Here is a 12,730-nt window from a genome sequence, read left to right as displayed (position 1 = left end):
TTTCATTTAAAGATTTAATCATCATATGACCAATTTAAAGGCTTTTTATAATATTAATCTTCTGTCTGAATCTGAGTATTTGATGGTATTTCTCCCTTTGCTTTCACTTCAGTTTGAAACTTACTAGCTGAGTCAACTATAGCTAATAAATAGTGTTCATTGCTCATCTTAGATGACTTTGACACTCCCCTGAAATCACTTTTATTCAAATCTGATTTATGCAGTATTTGAGAATTTGCACTTTTTACATATTATAGCTAAGAAAATGAAAAATCTATTGAAAAAAATAAGGCAGATGGTAAATAAAATTCAAAAATCAACACGCTCACACAGAGTTACAAAATTCAGCTGTTTTTATTTTTTGTGAAACTGGAAATATCCTGATGTATGCCAATTATAACAATTATATTCAATATACTGAATTTAAGAAGCCTGTTGAGCTTATAGTTTTTTTTTATTGCAAAACAGAGTCATCAATAAGAAGGAAATATTAATCTATACAGCATAGAATAAGTAAGTAAAACTTAAAAAAAAACATAGAATCAAAATTTTAAACTTTATAGCATCTAAGTACACTGAGCATCGAATCTGATGTGCCATTTCTTCCTTTAAACTTAGTTGAAAACCTAAAAATATTTTACCTTTTGAAATTATTAAAAGAAATACAATATAATTTTACAATATAATTTTGTTGATCAACCTCTCTATGAAGTACACTTCACTGTGATGTAAAAGACGAACGAGGTAAGCTTTCACTTATAACAATAATATGGAAAATGAAACAACACAAGTCCAAATACAAACTCCATACTTTCTATCACATTTTTACTGTTTTACTCTTTTTTTCCCTTTCACCTGTGAAGCTTGTGACTGTTCTCATCTGGGAAACAATTGTGACCCAAAGACTGGTCAGTGCATTTGCCCTCCCAATACCGTTGGAGAGAAATGTTCTAAATGTTCACCTAATACCTGGGGTCACAGCATCATCACTGGTTGTAAGGTGAGTTAATTGCTCTATTTTATCTGATCATGTTTTAAGAAATTTGTTTTTATCTTGTTAAAGTTTTATAGTCAGGCATTTCAAAAGCTAATATTATTAAACAGTAGAGAACTATCAGTATAGAGTGATTGCAGATATTGATCAGTATCTTAACATTTTACTTGTGGGGAAATAAGATGAAAGCAAGCACCACGTTTATGTATCTTCGTTCATGAGACCTACCAAAAAAAAAAAAAAGAGGAAAAATTATAATAAAATCAGAAACAGCAAGAACTTCATACCTAAGCAGAGTGAGATACTAACTGCAATGTACAAGCAAATGAAGGACTCGTTAAAGGAATTTGCCAAAAATCTATAGTAATTGCCCCCAAATTATGACTAGGCTTCACTTTTCAAGAAGCAGTTGAGAGGATTCTGTGGAGTCATATTAACAACCTCTAGCTTGAAAAACTCCATGTTTCTTTTCCATGGGAATTCCACAGAAAGTGGCATGACCAGATTCCATAGTGTCACGTTATGTGCCTGACAGCAACTGCAGGTACATCGGTGAGAGATGACAGACGCTGGGGCCTGGTCAGTGCGCCTCCCCAGAATACGGGAAGTAGGCTCTGTGACTGCTGCTGTGGCTTGGTGACCTTCTCGATTTGGAGGCTCAGAAACAGGAGTCTTAAGACGGGTCTTGGATTTGCTTTTCAGATTAGATGAGAGTATTATTTATAGCTACAAGGATTTTTTTCCTTAAAAAATTTATTTATTTATTTATTTATTTATTTATTTATTTATTTATGAGACACAGAGAGGCAGAGACATGGGCAGAGGGCGAAGCAGGCTCCCTGCGGGGAACCTGATGTGGGACTCGACCCCGGGACCCCAAGGTCATGCCCTGAGCCGAAGGCAGACACTCAGCCGCTGAGCCAGCCATGGCTACAGGGATTATAGGAGATTCGAGGTCAGGTAGGAAAGGTGATGAGTTCAGGATTTTTGTCAGTGTTTTGAGAGGTATTAATTAAATAAAATACAATTCACTCTCTTGAAGGCGTGAGTTTTGACCAGGGATTACAGTTATATGCTCCCTTGTAGTCTACTTCCCCTCACCCCTCAACCAGCATCAGGAATTTACTGTTTCTCCTTCTATCACTGTAGTTATGTTGTCTCTCCAAATTCATGTAAATCAAGCCCTCGTCCATGTTGTTTGGATTTTGTTTGCTTGTTTGGTGGCAATAGTTTTGGTCTGGCTTCCTTTACTTAATATAATGCTTTTGTGATTCATCCACACTGTTGCATATAGCAGTAGTTTGTTATTTTTAATTATTTACTAATTTGTACTGGATGATATGCTATGATTTGCTTATTACCATTTAATGGGCATTTGGGTCATTTCCAGTGTGGGGCTATTATGAACTATTTTGCCATGAATACCAATGTATAAGTCAAAAGCATTGGTGTAGATGTATGATTTCACCTATCATCCATCACAAGACTACTCCATATCCTTCCCAACACTTAGGATTGCTTTTTTTTTTTTTTAAGATTATTTATTTATTCATGAGAGACACAGAGAGAGACAGAGACACAGAGGGATAACCAGGTTCCCTGTGGCAAGCCCGATGCGGGACTCTATCTTAGGACGCCGGGGTCACGCCCTGAGCCGAGGGCAGATCCTCAACCGCTGAGCCCCCCATGTGTCCCCCAACACTTAGGGTTCTATACAAATCTTTTCTATTTTAGGTTGTTAGTTTCCTCATAATGTGAAATAAAAGTTCTTTATATATTCTAGATGCAAGTCCTTTAACATATATATGTTCAGTAACTATTTTCTCCCACTATACAGCTTGCATTTTATTTTCTCTGTAGTAGCTTCATCTAATTTTTATAAAGACCAGTTTTTTGTTATCCTTTTCTTTCATGGCTCATGCTTTTTCTTTTCTAAGAAATGTACAGGTGCTTACATCAAGATCTAAAGACCCCTCTCCTGTGTTTTCTTCAAGAAGTTTTATAATTTTGGCTTTTACATTTAGGTCCACATTCCATTTTCAATATTAATTTTTCTGTGTAAAAAGCTCAGTTTTTAATGGATATCTAATTTTTCCAGCATCATTTTTGAAAAGATTATTCTTCTTCCCCATTGAATTACATTGGTCAAAGTAGAATAATTGCATGTGCCACTCTTGCATTTCTGAACTCTATTCTGTTTCGTTGATCGGTGTCTGTCCTTGTGCTAACACAGTACTGTCTCATCACTGTAGCTTTTTAGTAATGTGTGAAATCAGGTGGTGTAGATTCTCCAACTCCTTTTTATTTCCAATACCTTTTGGGTACATTAGATCTTTTGCATTCCCACTTTTAAAGAGTTTGTCAGTTTCTTTACCAAAAGCTTTCTAGGATTTGATTGGCATTACATTGAGTCTACAGGTCATTTTGGGAAAAATCAAGACTATTGTACCTTTCAATATACGAATATGACCTAATTTCTAATTTAGCTGTCTATACTTTTTTTCTCATCAATGTTTTATAGTTTTTGGTGTGCAAGTCTTGTACATGTTCTGTTATATTTATCACTGTATTTCATATTTTTGATACAAATGTTATTATTTGTTTCATCTCAATTCCTAATTGTTGCCAGAATAGAAAAATACAATTATTTTTATTTAACTTTTTATACTGCAATCTTGCTAAGCTTATTCTAATTACCTTTTGGTAGATTGATTAGGATTTTTTATGTAGACAATCATACCATCTGCAAATTGAGTTTACTTCTTCCCTTCCAACCCATGTAACTTTTATTTCATTTTCTTGACCTATTACAGTAAAATGTTGACTTGCAGGGCTGAGAGCAAATACCCCTGCCTTATTCCTTATGTTAACTAGAAGGCATTCAGTCTTTTACAATTCAGAATGTTGTTAGCTGTGTTTTGTTTATAGATGCTATTTAAAAGTTTGAGGATGTTTCTCATGTTCCTAGTCTATTAAGAACTTTTATCAAGAATATATGTTCAGTTTTATTAAATGCATTTTCTACATCTTTTGAGATGGCCATAGGATTTTTCATTTTCAGCTGTTAATATCATAAATCATATTAATTGATTTTCAAATATTGATCCAACTTTACAATCCTCAGATAAATCCTGCTTGATCATGAGGGATTATCTACTTTAAATTATTTTACATTTTTTCACTAGCATTTTGTTAATGATCTCTGGGTCTCTGTTCATAAGGAATATTGGGTCATTGTTTTTTGTAGTTTTATTGTTTAGTTTCATTATTGGGGTACTGCTAGTTTTATTAAATAGATTAGAAAGTATTCCATTCTCATAGTTTCTGAAGGAGTTTGCATAATCAATGAAAAATAAATGAAAACAAAGATACTTTAGAAAAAAGTCAATGAGACCAAAAAAAATGGTTCTTTTGAAATTTTTAATGAAGTTGGTAATACTCTAAGAAGATTGATCAAGAAAATAAAAAGAGAAGAAGGAAATAATAAAAATCAGGAATAAAGGAAGAAGCATCGGGACATCTGGGTGGCTCAGTGATTGAGGGTCTGCCTTTGGCTCAGGTCGTGATCCTGGGGTCCTGGGATCAAGTTCCCCAGTGGGCTCCCAGCAGGGAGCCTACTTTTCCTCCCTCTGCCTGTGTCTCTACCTCTATCTCTGTGTGTCTCATGAATAAATAAATAAAATCTTTTTAAAAATACATAAATAAAAAATAAAGGAAGAGGCATCATGAGGATCCTGCATATGTTAAAAGAATAATATGAGCAACTTAAATCAACAAATTTGATAACTGTACAAAATAAAAGTTCCTTCCTTTTGTTTACTTTGAGTTTAATTTTCTCTTATGTTCCAAGTTTCTTAAGATGAAACCTTAGATCATTGACTTGAGACCTCTCTTCTTTACTAACATAAGCATTTCATGTTATAAATTTCCTTCCAGGCACTAATTTAGTTGCATCCCACACATTTTGATATGTTGTTTAAATTTTCATTGTTAAACTCTTCTTATTTATTTTACTATTTATTTGTGAGTCATTGATTATGTAGAAGTATGTTGTATAATCTCCAAATACTTGAGGGTTTTCAAGATATCTTTCTGTTATATTTGTGTTATAACACACATAACATATTTTGTATCTTTCAGTTCTTTTGAATTTATAGAGATTTGTTTTATTTCTCATACTAGTGTCCATTTTGATTAATGTACTAGCAAACAACATGTATTCTGGTATCATTGGATGAAATCTTCTATAAAAGTCCATTATTCGTAGTGATTTTTATGTGTACTTATTCTATCAATAACAGGGTATTTATATTTATGATTTATCTGTTTTTTCATTTAGTTCTCTCAGGTTTTGATTCATGTATTTTAGAGTGAAAATACTAGGTGTATACTCATTTAGAGTTATTATGTCTTTTTGAAAAGTTGATGCCTTTATTAATATGAAATGTCTCTCTTTATCCCAGGTAATGTTTCTTCTTCTTCTGAAGAGTATTTTTTTCTGATAATCATATAGCCATGGTTCCATCTTTCTTTTGATTGGTATTTGTGTGATATACATTTTTCCACACTGTAATTTATCCCATCTCTTTTTAAATATTTAAATATATTTCTTTTAGATAGAATATATTTAGATCTTTATTGTTGATCTGATCTTAACTGGATTATTTCCATTTAATGTAATTATTAATACGACTGGCTTAAGTCTACATTTCGCTGCTTGCTTTGCCTTGTCTGCTCTTACTTTCTTCTTTTCTTGTCTTATTTTGGATCGATTAACTTTTATAATTATATTTTATCTTCACATTTGACTTATTAACTATACACTATTTTTTTGTCTTTGGGGATTTGCATCTTGACTTTTTATATGTATCTTTTTTTTATATGTATCTTAAAAAAGCAGTACACACTTTATATTTAGCATAGAAACCCTACAAGAATAAATCTCTAATTCCCCTTTTTATCCTTTATGTTGCTCCCTTTCTTATCCCCCTGTAATCGTGACCATACATTTTACTCCTACATATTATATATCCTAAATATAATCTTATGATTTTGATTTAAACACTCATTTATCTTTTTAAAAGGCAAAAATGCTGCTTTTCTGTTTTTCCACACATGTACCAGTGCCAGTGCTCTCGTTCCTTTGTGTATAGCCAAATTTCTGTTCTATATCATGTTTGTTCTTCCATTAGCTACATCCCTAATTATTGATATTATTATTTTTAGTATTTCAGGTCTGCTGACAATGATTTTTCAATTTTGTATGTTCAAAAACAGTATTTTAACTGTTTTTTCCTTAAGTTTTCAAAGATACTTTTTCTAGGTATAAAATCCTAAATTCTGGTTTTCAGCAATTTGATTATGCTGTCTTTTTGTGGTTTTCTTATTTATTTCTCATGTGGTGAGTTGGACCTGTTGTATCTGTGGGATCACAGTTTTTTATTAAAAACTTGGTTTCCATACACTACTTCTTCAAATCCTTTTATGTTCTTTACTCCCATTTCTCCTTCTGGAACTCATTATGTGTATGTTGGTCCACTTGATACTCTTCCATACCTGACTGAAATTCTGTTTATTCTCATTTCTTCTGTATTCTTAATTTTTGATAGTTTCTATTGTTGTGTCCAAGTCTACTGATATATTTTTTCTGCAGTGTCTAATCTGTTCTTAATCCAGTAGATTATATATTTTTCATTTAAAATTTTTCATCTGTAAAATTTCCAGTTAGATCTTTTTATAGCTTTCATTTCTCTCCTCATTATATTCAAATTTCTATTTATTCTCAATAATATTTATAATACATGTAAATATTAGCTTTTGCTATATGATTGTCTTTGAATTTCACCATTTCTTTTATTTCAATATATTCTTAATGGTTGATTTTTCTGTTGGTTACAAATCATGTTTTGTTGCTTCTCTCCATGCCTGATAGTTTTGATTTAGATGCCAGATGGACATTTTTCATTGTTGCATATTGGCTTTCACTATATTCCTTTAAAGAGTATTGAACTTTATCTTGGCAAACAGGTTAGTAACTCACTGATCAATTGGATGTTTTTGAACCTTGCTTTTAAGTTGTTGTTTAGTTTAGTTTAGTTTAGTTTTGTTTTGTTTTGTTTTGTTTTGTTTTGTTTTGTTTTATTTTAGGGAGGGTCTAGAGCAGGCTCTAATCCAGAGATCATTTAGCTCCATTGCTAAGGGGCTGAGTGCATTGAGAACACTACGCATTGTGCATTACTGTGTCTTTCTACTCTTGCTGTTGGGAATATGAATTATCTCAAGCTTTCTGTGAGCCCTAGGAATTTTTTCAGCCTATGGCTTTCCAATGTTTTATTTTGTTTTGAGTTCTGAGCCACATAGAATTGTATCCCGTGCAATCACAGATCAGTACTCAGCCAAAGATTCAAGGGGACCCTTCTGCAGATCTCTGGAATTCTTTCTGTGTTTGACTTTCTCATTTTTAGATACATATTCTATTGGCCCCATAAGTTCTGTCTCAGCTTCTCCAAACTCTGTTTTTCAATCCAGCTACAGTGCTGGCTTTATTTGGGCTCCCCCTTTTTGGGTTGCAGCCTAGAAACTTCCTTCTTGCACTGCCTCATCTGCTTTCCTTCTCTCAGAAATCACAGTCCTGTGTGTCCTGGCATCCACCATCTGAGAATAGTCATTTCGTAGTTTTCATTTTTTAGTTTTTGGTTTTGTAGTTTAACAGCTTAAAAGAGGGAGATAAACCATGTAAGTGCTTTTAAAACTGAAAGACTGTTTAAAAAGAAGGAACATTCTTTAGTGTAAATGCAACACAGAGGTCAAATAGGATTAGGGCTGACCTGTATCTCTCCATTAAGAGCAATAATTAAGGGCATTTTTGACATTAACGAGAATCATTCCAATCAGTCACATTGTGTTGAGGAATATTAGAACATGATGACTAAGTGTGGCCTCTTTGACTCATGGTAACAGCCTATAGAGATATAAACCATTTTTTCCGCTGACTCAGTGCACATGCAATCTCTAATCATCCTTACATATATGATAAAGCATTTGAATACACTGGTCCAGAATACATAATCTGGAGGAAAACAAGAGCATTGGTTATTGATCAAGGAAGTTCAGATACATGATTTCAATTGGTCACATGGTTAAATAAAAACTAGATGGGACACTCATTTTTCTAGTGCCAATGGCACTAAATTTGAAATACATTTTTGGAAATGAAACAAAAATTCCTCAAGAGTTCCAAAGCTTTTTGTGAGTATGAGCAGTGCTATAAGTTTCTATGACTGACTTTTTTGCATTTTCAACTTTGAGTCCAAGCATCTACCCCATCCCATGGATTCATGAACAAGTCCCAAGGTAAGAGGATTCCATTCTATCCACAAAATCCTGTGATGTGGCCAAACTCTAATAACCTCCTGAAATGAAAGCTGATGCCTAATCTGGATATAAATCAAAATGGAATAAAGACCAAGTTTCCTTAAAAAAAAAAAGTAGTTCTGTGTTTGATACCATTATTTTTACTGATCATTGAATAAACATTATGTTGATTGAAGTTGATTGAAAATTTTTTATTACTCTTGAACCACTTAAAAATCTGAATTTCTGAACAGCTACACATTTCATCATTATGACAATTACAAAAAAATTCATAGAGTCCTCACAAATATTTATGAACATGTATTCTACTATTGAAAAAAATGTGGATGATTATAATCTGAATGAACAGTGATTTGAGATTTATAGTTTCCTTTTCTTTGTGTCATGGATAATTTCTTTGTGATGAAGTGTGAGCACACATATCATTTGAGCTTTCACTGGAGTAGAATACAAAGCCTGTCATCTTGCACTAGCAGGGGAGTAGTGCACAAATCCTCTATTGCTAAACAAACATTACATCTAATTATGATTTAAGTTTGATGTTGGCTATAGTGCTATCTAAACATATGGTTAATGGTCCCTTTTATTCTCCACTATAACTTCTTGAATAAGCTTCCTGATTTGGAAAGGTCCTAATGTCTACTTGGACTGTCATCTAGTCTTTAAGAATTAGTACTTTGGAATTATATGATAAATTGGGTAGCAAACACTTCCTATTTGAGTTAAAGGATAAGAATGTCTTGTAAAACATTTTAAAATTTATTACATGACTGTAGTTTCCATAATGTATCATAATTTTCTGTTTCCAATTATGGCATATTTTATTTAACTGAGTTAAGGAAAAATAAGTGAAAGAATTAATTATTCTTATTTTTTAAAAGAATTAATTAATTAATTTATTTATTTATTTATTTATTTATTTATGAGAGATAAAAAGCAAGGGGAGAAAGAGGGACAAACAGACTGCACCAACCACAAAGCCTGACTCGGGTCTCGATCCCATGACCTCCAAGATCATGACCTGAGCCAAAATCAAGTGTCGGATGCTTACCTTACTGAGCTACCTGGGTGCCCTTAATTATCCTTATTTTGATATCTCATTCTCTATCTGATGTTCTATAAGGATGAGTTACTTGGGATGACAGCAGTGGGTTATTCTATGCTTAGGAAACTGTTTCCTAATATAATTTAATATATATATTTTATATATATATATTTATTATATTTATAATATAATCAGTTTATATTATAATGTAATTTATAATATAATCAGTTTTATCATATAATATAATATAATCAGTAATCACATTTTGGATGTTTGGGCTTAAAACAGCTTTCTAGTAGCAATTTCTTTTTTCTGAACAACATTGAAGATAGAAACACTTAATCATAGACATCAAAAATAATAAGACCTGGTGATTATTTTAATATCTGAATCTGGGAAAATATTTCACCAAACATTTGCACAGGAAAGAGATGATAGATGGAAACTATCTGTGAGACTCAGAGAGAGTCTATCTACCTCTGACTCAGAGAGAGACTATCTCTGTCAGAGAGTAGTCTCATAAGTAAACTACTGTTGGCAAGAGCAGAGGCGGGAATATCCTCAGTAGTAGTGGATATAAGAATTAAGCTGAGCAATAAAAGTGTGAGAAATGCAAAGGGGTATCCAGCCAGACATGGATCTAGGGATTTGGCAAGTGGTAATGCATAGAAGTCTGCCATAGAGCGATAATGTGAGAAAGATACTAAAATAGTACCAAAAAGGATCTGGACATTGATGACATATAAACATTACGTGGTAGGAAACTCAGACACAAAGAAAGATGGTACCGATGGGGGTACCGAGTCAGGACTCATTTGGGAGACAGAAATCGTAACAGTTACATAACAGGGAAAGTAGCAGATAAAGAACTGTTAACTGGCAAAAGCTGATCAGTTACTTTAAAAAAAAGCATTAAAAAAAAGGATATATGAAGACCTGAAGTAACGGTCACAAAAGAGTAGCTACAATTTCTAGGTTGAGCAGGGGTGAACAGAGTTTGCAGACAAGCCGTAGTCTGCAGAAGCTGTCCACCATTGTGAGCACACGGGGGTGCTTGTCACATCAGAGCATGTGTGTAGACCACAACTACTCAGCTGTCTTGGGGCGAGAGTAGCCTGAGGCCGAGCTGGAATTCTTTATAGGCTCCTGAGCTCTTATGCTAAATAGTAAAATAGTAATCATGATAATAGTAATGAAGAATCAGAACCCAGGGCAGAAGTGTCTTCCCACCCCTGGGGCCTTATCAGGTCCCTCCAGGGCCCACTCTTGACTAAGCCTAACATCCTGCTCCTTAATCACAGAGAAATGCCAACAGGGTCCAACCACAATATCGTAAAGCTGGACAAGGAAGAGGGAATTTAGAGCTCAGAGACCATAGAATGATCATTGCCATTGCTGAACCCTGAGAATGACTTATTCCAAGATCCTAAATGACATTTTAGAGACCTGCTTCGCATGTTCATTAAATCGCAATGAGATACGAGCTCTGTAAATCAAGAGCAGAAAGACTTAAAAGAATATAAGAGGAAAAGACACAGAGATGAGCACAAATTGGAAATGAGTCAGATGACATAAATTACTGAAAATCAGCCAAAAATGCAATAGTGTAATTAAAAATGCATTAGTGCCATGTACATACAATAGAATTTTCACTGTGTTCAACGGGCACTATAAAATGGTCAACAAATCTGAGTGGCAAATAGGAAAAGGGCTGCAGAGAACATTAGGACATCGCAGATTGGGCAGACAGACAGAAGCGGTGTATTTTAAGAATTGTAGGTGATTCCGAAGAAGAAGATTGGCAAATATGGACAGAAGTAACAATCAAAAATAAATTTAAATCAAAAATAAATTTAATTTAAACTTAAGTAAAAAGAATAATTTTATTCTCAAACTGAAAGAACTCATGAGATTCTAGTAAGTTAATAATAAAAAAGACTCAAACTAAAAATTCTAGCAAATGTTTTAATTATGTAAGAGAACAATCCTATGCATGCCTAGGAAGTAGAAAATAGGCTACCAGCAAAGCACCTCAAATCAGGCTTGTCCGCAACATGAAATGCCAGAAAACAACATCCTAGGTATACTTTCCCGAGTTCTCTTGGCTTCCCCAAATCTGGTTCGGGGATCTCTGTATGTTCTCAGAGACGTCTGCACGTCTCCTATCCTATAATTCTTATTTCATCCGTGTGTGTGTGTGTGTGTGTGTGTGTATTCATCTTCCTCTGTTAGACTGTGAGAGAAGTCTCTTTACAAATTAAATTCTCTAAAAATGAGATGATAAGGTGAAATGGTTGTGTCAAGTTCAAATTTTGAAACCAAAAGTGGTTGAAGAAAACCCATACCCACCTCCTCCTTGCCACAAGACAGACAAAAAAAAAAAAAAAACCCACATTTCTTTTCTCATTAAGATTATGGTTTCTGGACGCTCATCTGTTTGGATGCTCATCTATTTTAGTAAATGCAGGAAGCAGTTTTAATGTTATGTTCATTGATATTTCCCAGGCGGCTAAACTAGAACAGTACAAAGCATATAATAGACACGTGATGAATATGTGTTTCATGGAAGCATAGAAACATTCGAATTAAAATTTTAAGAGATTTCCCGCGAAATGGTGTTTAATGGTTGCTGTTTTTATCTCCTCCGTAGGCTTGTAACTGCAGCACAGTGGGATCCTTGGATTTCCAGTGTAATATAAACACGGGCCAATGCAGCTGTCACCCCAAATTCTCTGGTGCAAAATGTACAGAGTGCAACCAAGGTCACTGGAATTACCCGCACTGCAGCCCCTGTGAGTGCTTCCTGCCTGGGACGGATGACAGGACCTGTGACCCAGAGACTAAGAAGTGCTCCTGCGTTGACCAGACGGGGCAGTGCACCTGTAAGGTATGTGCTGCTGAAATACACTAGGGATTCTCTCTCCATTGCTCACTTCTGGCTTCATCCAGTGGTCGTTATTCATGCTTCACCAAGTTAAACAAATAGACAAAAATTCATTGCCAGACACAGTTTTTATTTGTTGGCCTACAGATAAGCACTGCTCTTTAAGAACTTATTTCCAACCAAAATCCAACTTCATTTCTAGTTGATAGAGATGATATATTTTTAGTGGTAAAGTTAGATTTTTCTTTACATATGTGTTTAAACAGGAATAATTTGGGAAGGGAAAAAAATGACGTTTCTCTTAAGCATCATCAGAGAGAAATCACGGCTCGATAATAGGGCTTCTAAAATTCCATTTCTCTTCACATTACTCCACAATCACTGTACACTGAAAAATATATTTACTGCTGTGGAAGTTCAGTAAAATCTCCTC

General features: G+C 34.1%; 1 protein-coding gene across 2 annotated transcripts in view; it reads left to right on the top strand.

Moving 5' to 3' along the window:
- LAMA2 (laminin subunit alpha 2) overlaps positions 1 to 12,730 on the top strand; it is a 580,166-nt gene that overhangs the window by 370,500 nt on the left and 196,936 nt on the right. For both annotated transcript variants that reach the window (XR_012002712.1, XM_072764558.1), the window contains 2 exons: positions 864 to 1,000; positions 12,064 to 12,300. Coding sequence is in view for 1 of the 2 variants with exons in the window: in XM_072764558.1 (XP_072620659.1) it covers positions 864 to 1,000; positions 12,064 to 12,300 (374 nt within the window). In the remaining variant the exon portion in view is untranslated. The remainder of the gene's footprint in view (positions 1 to 863; positions 1,001 to 12,063; positions 12,301 to 12,730) is intronic.

This window comes from Vulpes vulpes, chromosome 1 (assembly GCF_048418805.1).
Source record: "Vulpes vulpes isolate BD-2025 chromosome 1, VulVul3, whole genome shotgun sequence".
Lineage (NCBI taxonomy): Eukaryota > Metazoa > Chordata > Mammalia > Carnivora > Canidae > Vulpes > Vulpes vulpes.
This window is presented reverse-complemented; position numbering and strand designations above follow the sequence as displayed.